General features: G+C 39.5%; 1 protein-coding gene across 1 annotated transcript in view; it reads right to left on the bottom strand.

Moving 5' to 3' along the window:
- LOC139719363 (uncharacterized) overlaps positions 1-15,372 on the bottom strand; it is a 44,476-nt gene extending 29,104 nt beyond the window's left edge. The window contains exons 1-5 of the mRNA XM_071630778.1: positions 15,242-15,372; positions 14,758-15,037; positions 11,027-11,096; positions 9,793-10,268; positions 533-601 (exon numbers count right to left, since the gene is read on the bottom strand). Of these exons, the coding sequence (XP_071486879.1) occupies positions 533-601; positions 9,793-10,268; positions 11,027-11,096; positions 14,758-15,037; positions 15,242-15,372 (1,026 nt within the window). The remainder of the gene's footprint in view (positions 1-532; positions 602-9,792; positions 10,269-11,026; positions 11,097-14,757; positions 15,038-15,241) is intronic.
- Between the last annotated feature and the right edge of the window lie 1,734 nt (positions 15,373-17,106).

Genomic DNA, 17,106 nt, shown 5'->3' with positions numbered 1-17,106 from the left:
CTCAAATAGTCCCCGTACGACACACAATACAGTAACAGATGCAAGCATTTTAATAGCATAAGAACACATTACCACACAAGACACATCTTCGGCCTTTCTTTGAACATATCTCTTTAAATATTGTCATGAACAATCGGTGGCTTTGATATCTGGCAAATGCCTCAAACTAAAATCAGGGTTATAGTGCTACTTTTTTTTAATGATATTCATCAGTTGGAAATACATAAATTGTACCTCTTACTATCACACTGCAGTTTAATCTCTTCTTTCACTTCAGCGCAAATGTTGAATTTCACACATCCAGTTCATTTCCATCGCCATTTTTGCCTCACAGCTTGAATTTTCACACAGCTTTTACAGTAATGCTTCCCTAATTCTTTTTTTTTTTTTTTCATCTGCATTACTCAGATGAACACCCTGGGAGAAATAACAAAGTAATTTCCCCCAGCCATAATGAGAAGAGAGACTGAATCTCCAAGAAATGCATGAGCAAACAAATTATGATGAGAGTGTAGTCCAATCGTTTTTTTACCTTTATTCTCACCAGCTTGGCCGACTTCATTCCTCGCCCGTGCATTGAATGCCGCTTCGCCAACATTTTCTGCAAAGGGAGGAAGGGAAAATAAAAGAGGAAAAAGCTCACATTAGAAAAGCAGCTTTGTCACACTTAAGCTGAAGTACTTCTCTAAAAGTCAACGATCCCAAGTAACATGAGCTTGTCATGGCCATGCATCAAACCTTGAGTGTTCAGCATAAGCAGGGACAGTTATTTTTTTCCAAGGACTCCACAGTCCAGGCAGGGTTACAAATCAAACATTTGGTCTGTAAATTTATGCATCCACAATACTTTCGATGCACATCGCGTAGTCTCACCGTACACGTATGGTGGAAAGTGCCACTGAAATACGACAAAGGATACCAAATGCTTTCTGCAATGATTACAAAAAGGACAAACTACTCTTCCGTAACATTAGTCCATTTTCATTCAATCAGGCTAATGATCATAGTGAAAGCAATAGCCTACTGAATAACAAATGCCAAACTACAGCTACAGAACTGTATCTTCAACAATTTGAAAGGCTACAGTGTATGTGTACATTATTCATATGTTTTGATATACATTAATCTGATGAAGAGGGACAGATTAACAGGGGGTGGGTGGCAAGAATGGACAAACAACAATTTATAATTGCTACATCAACTATTTAATGCAGATCCAATCAGATTATCAAACAACCTTTTCATTACCTAGCAATTCTATAATTTGTTCCTAAATACACGTTGTAGGAAAGTTCTGACTTGTTTGTTCTGAATGATTCACTATTGCAATTTACTGTGATATCATGGAAATTATGAATTACAGAAATTGATTTATTATAAGAACATAATGTAACAATTCCACTTTCTTCTTCTAGATGATTATGTAGGCCTACTAAACAATTAAAGAGTACCATAGGACCTACTGTACATAGTGTGTACATATCGTCGGTTGAGAATGATAAGGGCGTTAAGTTGTCACAAAACCCATAGTGTTCGAGACAACTTACAGTGTAGCGCCCTTCTCATTCTCAACAGACGATATGAGGACTATTTTGTAGTATATTGTACCGTTGTTTTTGTGCTGATTTTGTTTTCTTATATGCACCTTGGTAGTCAAGCTTATGATCTTGACATAAATTTCCCAGCAGAATTATACATCCTCTTCTTTACATAATGTAGTCAATACAATGGTGCAAAAATTAGCATATCAAAATCCTATTCCATGTGATTTAATTGTTGTTGTGTTTTAAAGAAAGAAGAGAAAGAAAAAAATTGGGGCCCTATACAACAAATAATTTTTTGTATCAAAATGATTTAATTGCCTGGGGCTTTCTGTAGTAGTGCATATAACTATGTACTGTACATGCGAACTCACATTGTCTACTTTTTTATGGACATGAACTATAAATGCTGTACAATCAACGTCTGCAGCATGTCCAAGTTTATTTTGTCCACGACAAGAAATGGTGATTTTTCTGTTTTAGATTGTCTATAAAGAGCTTATATCAGGCACTTTCTCTACATAACATCATCAAAACTGAACATCATCGAAACAATGTACAATACAATGTAGAATGCAGTTCTACGGTATTATGCCAAATGCAGTCTTCGTGTACACATGTTAATGGACAAATCTTGGCTTAGAATCTGCACTGGTAATCTGTTTTTCACTCCACTAAATCTGCTCGAAAAACTCTCCCGCTGAAGTTCACACCCTCGTCAAATGGGCCACCGAGGAGGGTTTGTAGGCTTTGGCAGAGAAATTCCCCTCACAATACAAGAATGAGGAAATCTGACGATGTGTTGTGTGGGTAAGCTAAAGCATTTCACGCATCAAAAACATTGGACAAGCCATGCTGCTGCATGGGTGCATACAACCCTCAAATTCTCATTTGAAACTACATGTATTTGTTTACACAAAGTTTTTTTTTTTTTTAATATGTCCAACAACCACAATAACTGAAAATCTACAGACAGTGACGGCTGCATGTTACAGTTGACAGAGAAAACACTTTCTTCTGCAGTTGTCCTAACCATTTTGCTCCTGCGATGAATCATCATGCAATTGTACACCCACAATCACAAACAACACACGGCACATGTGGATACAACTATGCAAGCCGCTCAAAGACAATGTTGCTGCCAAAACCTCCAGCAGAAATTATGCCGGAGGAGAAAGTATAGTCGTCAATATCAATCTACTATATACGTATGCTACTCGTATGGGGTGTACGGCAGGGTACAGCTTGGCTTCGCGCCAAGCAGGTCATTAATACTGCACGCTTCCTTTATAGGGAGAGAGAAAAGGACAGTGCTTGGCACTGATCCCAGTAGTGGCAAAGTTGTGGTGTGTCACAATTAATAACACTCGCAGATGTGCCAAGCGCCACATTGTAAACATGAACTAATGGGACAGGTATCTGTGTACATGGAGCACACATTTTCCACTGAGTTTGTATTTCACCCATGTTCTTATCAATACTGGCTCTCACGTACATTGTACTCTTCCACTTAAAACTGTCTATACTAGGTACATGTACATTTCTGGTTTTGAGCAGTATAGTGCTATGTCGCGTGCAAATAATGCCTTCTTAATGGGCATTACTCAAAGCACCCTTAGCCCATCTTCAGAGGGCTACTACATATGTGGTCTGAAAAGTAATTCTTGTAAACTGTATCATCCAGAACAACATTTGCTTCATCAATACTGCTTTTTCTGTGTAGCATTATCTACAGTTCGTAAATCGTAGGCCTACATGTGTACAGTACAATGTTGCCTAATGCATGTACTGTACTTTGTTAAAAAACAACAACAAACACAAAACAATAAATATCCATAATATTTACAATGTGTGTTGCATTGGAACAGACATATATAATCTCTATGTAGGCCTATGCAGGTAGCGTTTTATATTGATCAACAATTCTATCTTGTATGAATATATTGTCCAAGTATGATACAGATATATCCAGCTCTAAAATGGGATTGCAGCTATAGTGTATTTTCAAAACAGGAAGTGTGCACAAAGAGTTGACAAATACATTGCATTTCCATTCAACTACTTGTAAACCAGATTACCCCTCTGTATGAGTTATACTTACTATTTAGATAGTTAAATCTGGATGTCACTGTACATTCATTTTCATCATATGCATCTAAAGAAAACAAAGAATTTCTCTCAAAATAATTCTAAGACATGCACAAATTCATACAACTGATTGGGTATCGTTGATTCTGTGGGATTATAATAATGGCATTTTATGATAATGATGGACTATATAGTCCATCATTATCATAGTAAATTATGTAATCAAAACTAGTTATTTATACTTCAATGTCCGTGGTAATTATTCATGCACATGTGTACATACCTAATTACATATACTGTAGATGAAATTGCATTCTACAAATGAAGTTTATGTACGTGCAGTAATAAATCATTGCAGCTCTTGCGCCATCACAGTTTCAGGGACCAGTACAGGTAGTGTACATCTGCCTACAGCTATTACCAGACCACTTCTTACATCTCTGCATTCCATCAGGAATACCTCAGATCATGGGGTACGATGCACATAAACAGCTTGTTCAAGTTGTAGATAATTGCTTAAACACCGTGTAAACAAATTACTGCATGAAGTTCACTGCTCTCTCCACTCTGTACTGGAAGGTGAAATTGCTGTAAAATTGCAGCATGCCTCCAGGTTTCTTCTCACAAACAACCCCTTGTACTCGGGTTGCAATGAACCACCTTTCTTATTCATCTCTATCAGTGAGAGAAGGGAAGTACATTGTAAGTGAAATTGATTTTGACAATACTTGCGCTCATGCCACTGGCGGGCCTTTCCATCTCACCCTCCCTCTCCCCTCCCCCCCCCCCCCCCCCACCCCATGTCTGTTTTTTGCCTCCACAGTTTCTCTGTCTCTTTGTATCTTTCTTTCTCCTCCCTCCTTCTCTGTCATGCTCTATCTTTATCTGAATGTCTGTCCGTCAGTCTGTCTCTCCTCTCTCTGTACATTATCATATATCCTCTCTAGTTTGGAACCCATTGTCCACTGCCCTGCATGCACGCAGTGTGATGTGATTATACTCCCCGACTCCCACTTGTGCATCTGGCGGGGGCTGGCTGCTTAGGATATGAAGGGAAGACCCATTTTCTATGACCCAGGTCGACGAAAAAAGGGCACTTCAGTGATCCCATCCCCCCAACTCCCCCCTCCCTCCCCTCCCCCCCCCCCCACCCCCCCACCCACCCCACCACCACTTTCATCCTCTCGGACCAAACAAAGGAATGCCTCTAGATGGACTCTGTTGTCATGAAGAACGGCCAGGGTATGAAATTCAGGAAGTGAGAATTGGATTGTCAAATGCACTAGTCAAATATGCCCCTTAGAAGAAAATTCTGTGTCAGTTCGGGAAGAGAGAGATCAGAGGGTGTTTGTGTCTTTCATGCTAACCGACACAAATGAAGGCTTTGTAAACATACCAATAGTGTCTTCATCAGAGCATGCAATTTAAATCACATTTACAAGTAGGGGATTCCGAGTGGAGGAAATATCATCAAATATAGGCCTAAAGTATGTTTTATTGCACACAAATGTACAAAACATAGAGTGACTATGACTTACTTCCACAAGTTTTGAATGTAATGTGGGCAAACTATTACATAATGGGGGGGGGGGGTGTAAGTAAATTGTCACATTCCCTTTGATATCATTCAAGTTGTAGAGTACATGTAATTCATACTCAGAAAATAAATATATGTTCCTATAGATATAATGCGATGCCAGTAATATTTTACACATGGAACACTGCCAAAAAAAAATAAGCTGCATGTACATAAATTGTACATCCATAATATTCATACCAACAATTGGGATATCATCACATTTTCTAATGTGAGCATGCACAAATGCACAACTGTACAGTATACATGCCAGTCCCAACATGAATATGTCTCTACAAGGAATGTTTCTGCATACATGTACATTGTACATGAGTCATTGGCATTAATGACATGCTTCTGTAATTTATTCGATTAAATGTGTTCATCCACATGATCAAACTACACATGATTGAAACAGTTTGCACACAAACCATTCTGCAAAACATTAGTTAAATGTGTCTTGTCTTTTAATCGCTGAAACCTAAACATGGATGATAGGCCTACACTTGAAAATTGTGTCTTTAAAATTTCGCAGTCAGTACCAGAGACAAAGGAAAAATAATGGGAGCTACATGTAGATTCAACACAAATATAAATGGAAATATTATTTCAAACAGGACAGACTGTTCATTGACTGCTACAGTAATTGTTGAAAGTTGACACCCTGGTGGGGAGAAAGCATGCTATTTCTTGTACATAATTGGCATATTATGAATGACATGATTTGCATAATAATATACACAATGATGTAAATTGCACACTTCATATTTCCACTGCTTGCCTTGGGCTATATCACTATAAATTGCAACAAGACACACCGAGGTGTGATCAGTAGCCCACTATCTGACACTGTATGTTTGCTATTAAAGGATAATGAATGTGGTAGCAACATTGTTACAATGCAATAAATGATGTTCTACAGTGTTAACAACAAGCAAATTGATTTGATCTCTTTAAAACATGTACAGTATACTTTTCGCGTATCTACGAATATATTCTACAGGTGTAATATGTCAGCCTAATTGAATGGTAGTGCATACAATGTACTCTCAAACAGAATGTACAATCCTACATCATGCTTGTACGTAGGTGTGTACAGTGACTAGAACTGTACAAACCACAAACCACAGTGTACACAGCACCACAGTCAATGTGGCATGCCTTGCATTGCAAGCTACAGTTGTGCGAATGGGAACTTCTAACATTAAACCCCGCATCCTGCGCAATATGTACGAACTGGGCTTCCCTGCCACTGTGAGTTGGATGCATTCTCAACTTCATGACATTATCGTCATAGGGAAGTGGCTCTTAGGACTCAATTAGAAAGGAAGGTACACGTGGCATTGGGGGGGGGGCATTTTTTTTTTTAATGTGACCGTTGATATTATACGAATGGAAGGGCCTGAATTTGTTTTGAACACTACCAGTGTAACTCCCAGCAAGTGGCAAATAAAAATTGTCAGAAAACCTGCATGATGACCGAGTAAACAACTTTAGTACTGATGAAATATACACATTGTGCTTTATAATGACAAGCTACAGGTACGTACAGTAGCATAGTAAAATGCAGGCATACAATTCAAATCTGCAGCAGTACCCGGTGGTGATCAGCATTGGTACACTGCAAGCGATTTTCTTTTTTCTTTTTTCTTTTTTCTTTTAACTTGAAAAGCTCTCTCTCTCTCTCTCTCTCTCTCTCAGAGGCGAAATAGGAAATGTAAATGAATTAAAACACTTGAATGAATAAAAGCAGTCATACAAATACCTGGTGAAAAAAAAAGAGTTGGATAAAAAAAAATGACAATCTACATTTGTGCATAACACTTACAGCTGCTAGTGTGGGTGTAACAACCCTCCCTGTAGTCAGGGAGTGAGAGGACACCTCCCTGCTGTAGTTCAGATCTTATCAAATAAAAGTTCTCAAATGAAGGCCATAGTATTGATATGTTTCCATTACTCTAATACTTTGATCTGTTTGTTTTTATTCTACTGTTGAGCTTCTCCTGAATCTATGCTCTTTAATATCTTTACTTGTATTATAGAAGGATAACAAATTCATTGAAACATTCATAAATCAATATGACTTCACTGGTAATTCCTTTTTTTTTCCCTTTTTTCCTATACAAACAGTGAAAAGTTCTATCAAATTCATTGTGGGTCCAAAAGAAGAGTTAAACACAAACAAATCACGACAAAAAGCTATAAGAATAGCATGAACACTAGCTAGAACTGAATATCAAAGTTTTGCAAGAAGCAAGGACGCAAGTAGGTCATAGGTAAATTGATCTAATGTGGTCAAGCATGCATGGCCTTCCCACTGAATTTTTTTAGGAATTCTTAACTCCCCCCCCCCCCCCCCCCTTCATGGTTCTCATGTGTTTTCATCTCAAATCTTGCCATGGTGAGCAAGCACTGGCCACCCAGGGGAAAATGCTTCATTGCCCAAGCAGCAAGAAGTAAGGTACTGGTACATTTAATTCCCCCTCAGAGGTTTGTAGGCGGTGGTTCAGCAAACAAAACACACAAATTTACATACACATTACACATGAAATACCTATCTATATTCCAAAATGATTGCAAGTATGCGAGTATCGATAAACACACAACAGTAAACATGGCTTTGTCCTTTATGTCCTGTAGAGGCACAAGCCTCCATCCTACGATGTATTCTGTGGTTTCCTACTGCGCCCAATGATACGGCGCCCAATGATACTTCATCAAACAAAGTTAGAGACGTGTTCATTGTTTGGCACTGGAGGAGTGTCACAATAAAATTATTAGATTCTAAGGAAAGGTGGTATCAGGAAAATTTTCTGTACTCAGTCCTCAGTCAAAAGCCTAAAAGGTGCTGTGCACACTGCATGCTGACGTAAGAGTCTTATGGAACAATTTTTTTTTTCTGTGTCCTTAATTACCACACATTCCAATGTGGTGAAGATAAGTCACAGTGCTGGTACTCAGCTTTTATTGGGACAGTGTACTGCAGTCAACTTTTACCTATGTTTTCATGGATCTGCTGATAAATCACGCTCACATTTAGTTGCTTTGGTATGTGTTTCTTTGCTTTGTGTTAAAAATAAAACAGCATTTCCTTTCAGGAATAATTCTCCTTTAAGCCTAGATGCACACACACACACACACACACACACACACACACACAAATATGATACATACAGTATTCGGTACACAAACACACACATACACACACATACAGCAGTAAATGCTGAGTGTATGTATCTACAATACAATATCTGTACCATACTGGCAATCCCTCACATTGCCACATGGGTAACAAACATGCAGAGGACTGGTACTCAGTTAGTACATGTTGAAGGCATTATCAAATCAAATTATACATGGCAATCCCTGGCAATAATATGAAACAGCTCGGATTTATGGCAACGTTCCTGCCCCACCTATCAGTTATTTCCTGTGTTCAGCTAGCAAGGCACAGGGACAAAATGGACATTGCTGTATAGCCCAGAGCACAGCATGGGAGGGTTACACCATACACATACAACTGTACCAGTAGTCTCTTGAACTGTAAACAGCTATTTATAACTCTGGTCAGTAATATCTCACCATACTGCCCATATGATGAGACCACATCCTTTTCCTCTCTCTTTTTAAAAAGTCTTTTATTTTTGATACCCATTTTGTGACACTTTGGACATTAAAGGTGTGTACAGTTCTGGTCGAGGTGAGGATTCAGCTTTTAACATTTTGCGAGATATTCAGAAACTACTCTATGAGATGTCACAGAGCATGCATTTCTAAAAGGTATCAAAAGTTGATTTGATGAAAATCAGTTTTGAATTGGCTGAGATATCCAAAAACAAGGTGAAACAAAGCGATCGTAATAAAGTTGTGGCATGTCGCCTTTTATTATCATCACTTTTTTGGATATCTCGGCCATTTCAAAACCAATTTTCATCAAATAAACGTTGAATCCTTTTTAAAATTACATGCTCTTTCATATTTCATAAGAGGTTTCTCATTATCTCACTTAGAAATGTTCAAAACATGAATCCCTTACCTCAATCAGTACTGTACAGTCCCTTTAAAGACACTTCATCAATTCATGGTAATGTATACAAATATTGTGCATTTAAGGGAGGTTTTATTTATAAATTTACTCTTTTTTTTTGGTGAAAGTTAAGAGTCAACTGATACGTTATATTTACAAACTTTCAACATGCTAAGATACAAATTTGTGCAATGGATAACATATCCTGAGTAGCAAATCAGCAAGTTTTCTTCTCTGAAAGAAATGTAGGGCCTACTTATTTCTCCTTCCATCTCTGAGAATATTGATTGTGAAATGAAACACTTGCGAGACTGCATTGCTAGTTCTAGATACCCAAATTATACCACCGCGTACATGTATATATTGTACAGTTCTTTGTTTGTTTTGTTACTATTTTTCTCTTTGCTCTTGTTCTCCACTGCCACCACAAACCTATAACTGAGGCCAGATGCTGTTTTGGCATTTGCATTGTGTGAGCCCTAAGTACACATGTATACAGTATTCCATTCTCAGGCCCTAAGTGGTTCACAGAGATAAACAAGGAAATGTGCATAATTTACCTGCTGCATCTTCTCGAAGTCTATTCGCCTCCCGCTCTGGATGTGACCGTCGTAGTGAACGTGCCGGTGCCTCTTCCGAGGTGACGTATAGTCCCCGGCGGGGCCAACGTTGGCAACAAAGTGGATTTTATTGTCTATTCTCTTTGGGGAGAGTCTGCAGAGGTGCTTTGGCGGTGAAGTACTAAACTGTAGAGGCGACGACGACTTTGTGAATAACTCCTTAACCTCCTCGTCACTGGAGCTGGACACTTCCCCGTTCCTGTTCCAGTGGTTCACCTGTGACCACTTCCGTTTCTCCGGCAACTGTCTCTCTATGCAGGCCAGCTCCTCCTCCGAGCTGTGCCTGTCTGGCGCGGAAACGAGGATGTTCTCCGAGGAATTGTCCTCCAGCGGTCTCGGTTTTGTGGCAAGCGATGGGTACTGGTGGTGCAGGGGGCCGGAGTTCGGGGCCATGGTGCCAATGCACATTCTCCTCTCTACACAAAAAAAAAATTAGGAAACAACATTTATCTTTTTAAAAGACATATAGCTTCTATGTATTACAGATTCTATGAGTGAGTGGGCGTGTCAAGCACTTACTGAAACTTCATGGCCGCTGAAATTTGGTTTTAAGAGCAATTCCACACTACAGCTGTAGTTCAAGTTGGTTTTGATGACCAGGGTAAAATACACAAAATATAAACAAAACAAAACAAAACCCCGAATGGTTGAGGTTTCACCAAAATTGGTCTTACAGTCAGAAAGTTCTTATATTCAAATTTTCGCTCAACAGTGGTATTGATAGCACTCAGCAGTCACACACAATCCACCATGACAACTGTTTTTTTCCAAATGTTGATGGAATTTCAGCTACATTGTATTCCATACATGTCTGATTTAATACTTCTATGAATTCATTAAAGCCAATTTGAAACACTGTATGGAATTTCACTCTTTAATCAGTGAATTCTCATCACTGAATACGCATTCAATTGGCTAGAAGAACAGTGATCCAGTGTGTATAGTACATCATTTGCTCGAAACAACAGGGGGCTGTGCCAAATGCAGCAATACATGTCACTGTGTCCCTGAACCTCAATCATGATACTGTCAGCAAATTTTGGGATTAATCAATTTACAATAACTAGGAGGAAATGATGAATGATCGTGACTGTGCGCATCATTTTGTCTAGTTTAAAATAGTGAGATCATTTGTCACTCTAGATTACAATGCAGAGGAACAGATAAAATGTACCTTTGAAAAGTTGTTCAACTTCTTGGTTTTCCTCTTCAGAATCAGTATTTTCCGTCTCTTCTGCTGTGATCTGTTTGGGCAGAAAAATGATAACAAAAACAGCAATATTAGGTCAATCATTAGAAACCATAAAAGTCTGTAAAATTGAAGGTTGGAACTACAGCAGTTACAACAGTAAGCTTTACACTAATTACGGCATAACACAGTGGAGGAGTTGCCATGCCCTCTGGATTTGAATAATTACGCACGTAGGGTGATCGAGAACCACGCATAACTACCTGCATCATTTGTGGGGAATTTATTCAGCATTAGAGCATCATAATCACCAGTTTCACAATACAAGGAAACGCTTTTCTGACCACAGTGGCAATGGCACCACCAGCGCCTGCCCGCCCTCCCTCCCATCAACTTCACAACAAAGGACGTAATCAAAAGGGTCACTCTTGTTGAGAGGCATCAACTGCGAGAGAGAGTAACAGCACCGTAGGTCCATTATGGGGCCTAGGAGCAATTTAAAGGCCTATGCTAACAGAGTAGAGGCAAATTACAGGATGCCAAGCAGTTTGTACCTGTCTTGTAAACAAGTCACATCCCTAACAACTGCAATTTATATGAAGGAATAAACAGACCAAGAGGGGTATACTTCTGTACAAAAGAAAAAGGATAGAGAATGGGGTACAAACTATTGTCTGTTTCATAAGCTTTAATACTCTAAAAGTGGATACCAAGCCCTACAAAGAACAAAACAACAATACAAAATTCCCAAGTGATGAGTTTGTATGCATAATATTACTCCCTCACTTTAAATTCAGCGACTGCATAGAAATCCCCTTAACTCAAGCCCAGGCAGAGGGATTTAATAGCACTGTGGAAAGTGTGGCAGCTTTTCATGTCTACGCTCCCCTGTTTTCCCTTTCCTCACTCTCCAAAGAGCAGCTTATTGCAGATTTATAGTAGCTCCGTGGATGGCATGAAGCACGGACTGAATGAATAACATTGAGGTCCATGGCACTTGTTTTTTGATGGGGCTGAAGTAAAAGCCTCTTTCCTTGCCAAGATCTGACCTCTGTAAATCAACTGCTGATGAAAAGAAATCAAAACAGGCCTCTTCTCTGAGATAGAGCTCCTTGGCATCTTAGGCATGGAGGCCAAATTTACCCTTGGTTGTGAGCATGGATACTTCCTGCTATCAATAATTACAATGTACCCACTATTTGTAATGTTGTAAACTTCACAGGGAGTTTGTAGGCACTGAACATTCTCTATCACCATGCTTGACGTAATGCATTTGCCTTTTGCATGATATTGTCAGTAAGATGATATTCCGCCACAGCTTATCAAACAGGAAATGTTATTTAGCAGTTCCTAATCCAGATGACCTCTGCACCATGCAAATTTTTCTTTTGAACTATTAAAGGCAATTGTCACACACTTTGCATATTGATTTGCAAAAGTCTTTAAATACAGTAGTTGGTGATGGCGTTCATGTAAGTTGTATAGTTGATAGTGATTGGGCGCATAAAGTAATTTACCAGTTTCTCTAAAAAGAAAAAAAGACCAAAAAAAAAAAAAAGACAAAAGAAAACATTGATCGACTACCATACAATAGGTTCCTAAAACCAAAACCCTTGCTGAAAAGCTTCATTGGGTGCGTTCATGCCACACTACATGGGCTTGCATGAACAGTGAGCATGTTGAAAGAGGAGGGGGGAAAAAATCAATGGACAAGTCGAAGTCTTGGGTATCTAGGCTGCATGCTAACAATGCATTGTAGCTGCATACCATTGTACTAGATCTCATTTACATAGCATCCCAGTGGGAGCAAACACCAAGCTGTTCATGGCAACTGGTAGAAATTAAGAACAGCATCAAACAGATTTGCTTATAACAGCATCATGGTAATACCCTAGTCCTTCCACACATTCAATGAAAGACAGGTGAGGCATAGAAAAACTAGGATATTATGTAATTACAAAAAAGGAAAAACTTAAATCTGACAAACTTCAAAACATCACTACAGCATTTCTAATATATGAGCTCTCCTTAATAGGTTATGAATACGAATAGGCCTACAAAGCAAGTGAAAATTTCTCTGGAAAATTTCAGTGCTGTATTAATTATGTCCTTACATTTACAAGTCAGATAGAGGTACAGGTGTTGGTACATGTTGGCTACCCACACTATTCTGATTTTGCCTTAATTGAAGTAAAATTGAGGTAAAAATGAAGAACAGAACAAGAATTGTGATTTAAATTATCAAAACGTAGCATTAAATTCAACTACAATATAAAGTACATGTATGCCTACAATGTACATAATGTGTACAGGCTCACAACTAAAAGAAAAAAATAGAAAGGGCAATATTTGATGACGAACACAAAACATGAAAAGCCACATGTTTGCTGACCAATTTTGCAAAGTCAACACACAGACACACATTTCAAGACCACAGGTCTTTGTTAGTACATGGCTCACACGTCATGGGTCTCTCCGCTGTTCCATATAAACTGATTCCTTTTGAATCGGGGATTGGGCAGGTGGTTGTTTCTCCAGCCTGCCTTTGCACAAATGTAAATGGCTGTCATTCCTGGCCCTGGCATGCCTTTGTTGCTAGCCTATAGTATACCGGTAGTCACTAGTACTATAGTAGCAGGAGGGCTTACCGAACCATTGCCAGGATTGTACATACATGTATACACTTCCTGATGCCCCAATATGTGAGTATGATACAATGGGAATGTCCAGGCCAGGTATGAAAACTCGTACACACAATCAATTCCCAGTCTCGAATATCTAAATTTTCTGGAAGCAAGCCATCTCTGACAGCTGTTGGTATTGTTAATCCAACCCAGAGAGGGGGTGGGATGGGTCTAAATTTACCTTGTGTTTGTGCACACAAAGTGTATCGAGAACTACTTGGTGCGGGTGAAGGGGAGACATTGCAGTACCATACTTATGGGCAAACTCAGCCCCAAAGTAATGAGATCATATATAGGGCCTGAGTTTACCCATAAATACAGTAGGGCCCTATGGCTATGTGTTCACAAAATTATTGTTAGACTGTACGGTACTACACACATTGCTGCTGCACGATATGCTTGGTACACCTCTAAAAACAGCGAAGAAGGTACAATGGCAAGTAGCACAATTACATGTAATCCATGTTTGTTAACACTTAACACAATTATAGGTCAACGATTCCTAAAAATGTAACCACCATGATGGAAATGATATTATCATTCATAGCGTTTAGTTGTTACTGACTCAATCATCACCATGATCAGCATGTTTTCCATAGGATGCTGCAATGCCCACTGGCACTGCACAGCCACTGCCCAAATAGCAGTATTTATAGCACTGCCATTGGTTAGTGGTTTCTTGGACTCTGGTGTTTACAATTACAGATGTAACTTAGATCTACATTAAGAGCTTTAAATTATTTTGTACCAGTTAGCCAAATTTTGTCATAACCCTATGCCTATGGGTAGTAATATGGTTAAAAGATTTTAGAGGTACCGTACCTAGAAACCACAGAGGGCCTATAGACTAACGGTTAGACCCCTCTCACGGTGTTATGCATCCTTAAGTGTAACATTCCTCTCCAGTAAAAAAAAAAAAAAAGAAAAGAAAAAAGTAACATGTTCAAAGTTAAAAAAAAAAACTTTTCCAACAAGTGTTACCCACATGACAACTCAGTCACAAAAGGAACTGAAATTGAATTTGTCACTTACCTTCGCTTCAAACGGTTGAACGTCATTCAGAGATTGAGCTCGAAATTTTTGGGTTAGAAATCTAATCATCATTTCCAGAGAGTGGTGATGAGCTGCTGACCAGAGAATTGTTAAACCCTGTTTTATATCCTCCAAGCTAACCAAGTGAGGACCGTGCATGAACAACAGGTCCGCTGAACTCAGCTGATCAGAGATTATAGAGTCTAATCGTGTGGATGTGGCCCGCACTTCTGGCTTGGTCACGTACTCCCGAAAGACTCCTTTCCTCTTGATCCTCTTTCTATTTCATTTTGAGCGTTCATGTGCCTGATTTTGCTCAGACACAGAGTTTGTTTTGCTCTTATTTGGGTATTTCTGAGACATCAGTACAGTGGCCAACCTCCGCTCAATCACATATACACACCACTGTGCATCTACTCGATCCTATGCCTCCCGTGTACTCTGCTGCTAGTTGCAACATGAACAGCAGACTATAGAAATTTACACGGCGACATTCACTGTCAGAAGGCAGTTGAGCTCCTCTTCGACGGAGATGCTCCTCCTCCGATAATGCGTGTGGACGGCAGGCGGCACAGCCAAGAACGACAACAGATCGGAGTAATGTCTTTGTTGCATGCTATTCCTCCTGCTAGCGCGCTAGCTACACACAGCGAGCTCGATAAGGGTGACACACACGCACGGAGGAAGTACTGTACGAGTACGTACAGGGGGGCTAGGGAGCGCAAGAACGAACACGAGAAATTGTGCATTCGACCGGTCCGAAAGGCATAATTCACACGACTACCGTAGTAAACAAGCACTAGACGGCACATGAAACAAGGCTTTTCATTGGACTGTCCGCAAATTGCGTCATGGTAATGACCTCTTGCCACGCGAGGGGCGGGGCCTAGTGACACGTGCGTGCAAATCGTGCCAGCCAGCGAGTGTCCTCGTGTTGGTTGCGAGAATAGAGAAAATTGACTGCCATCCGGAGAAACGAACACAGTGGTATGCGAAAAGCACAATGCGTGCAAAGTGAAATTCTGATTGAAGAAGAGATGTGGTTCGATCGTTGTATGTTGGGGACCAAAAATGGTTGCCTGGTGTGCAACAAAAACCCCTTTTCTTGGACCACCTGCCCAAGAATGATACCGTGCATGCAAATAATTTTAGATATGCATGGAAAATACACAACTATTTTCCATTTAATCAAGTTTAAAGGGATCGTATAGTTTGGGTTGAGACCAAATTTCAGGTTTCTAACATTTGTGTGTGTGTGTGTGTGTGTGTGTGTGTGTGTGTGTGTGAGATGATGAGAAACCTCTTATGAAATATGAAAGAGTGTGTAATTCCATGAGGAATTCAACGTTTATTTTATGAAAATTGATTTTGAAACGGCTTAGAAATCCAAAACAGAGTGATTCTAATAAAGTGTGGGACCCACATTCTATTACGATCGCTTTGTTTTACTTTGTTTTTGGATGTTCCAGTCATTCCAAACCCGATTTCATCAAATAAATTTTGAATTCCTCTTAAAATGGTATGCTCTGTACTTGTGTTTTCTTGGTATCTCGCAAAAAGTAAAAAGCCCAATTCTCATCTCCACCAATACTGTGCCATCCCTTTAAAGAATGACTCGGCCAACACTGTTCAAATTATAATACATTATTAAAGGAACACTCAGGGAGGAGAAAGGATGTTCTACACACGAACATATACACACACTCACATAATGGAGACACTGTTGTTCATCGATATCTCTGGGTTTGCTTCGGGATTTGTGTGTGTGTTTGTGTCTGTCTGTGTGCGTGTGTCTGTGTGTGTGTGTCTCTGTCTGTGTATTTGTGTGTGTATATGTGTTTTTATCAAATCCCCGAAAGCAGCAGAATATGGGCAAAATCGAATACTAGTGTTGTATGAGTTACTACTGTAATAGATTTTAGTAGGTCAATTAATGTGGTAATCTATGGCGTTTTCGTCAGTAGATGAAACCATCTCTCATGAAGGACGATGTCGCCAATTCCTAGGTTTTCTAGAAAGGCAATGAATGACTCGAACCGAAGATACGGGAACGATCCCAATCTGTTGGTGCTTATCATCCGAGAAAATGTTTGCTCTAAATTCAGCGTCGAGAAAAAACACTGCATCACCCATCTGTATGCGCCGAGGATTTCTGAGCAAGCGACGTGACAGGAACTCACAACGCAATTTCACTCCATATGGACTTTTCTAATAAGAGTACAATTTAGTATTTTTTGAAAAAGAAGAAAATAGTAGCAGTTGAATAAACTCAAGCAAAATGACAAAGGCAAATTGCGCTAAAGTGACCAAGACGATCATTCAAAGGTCGCCATTGGGTGCCAAGATCGA

Source organism: Diadema antillarum, unplaced genomic scaffold, assembly GCF_040938485.1.
Source record: "Diadema antillarum isolate AM-2024a unplaced genomic scaffold, OU_Dant_1.0 scf00000109, whole genome shotgun sequence".
In the NCBI taxonomy this organism is placed as follows: domain Eukaryota; kingdom Metazoa; phylum Echinodermata; class Echinoidea; order Diadematoida; family Diadematidae; genus Diadema; species Diadema antillarum.
This window is presented reverse-complemented; position numbering and strand designations above follow the sequence as displayed.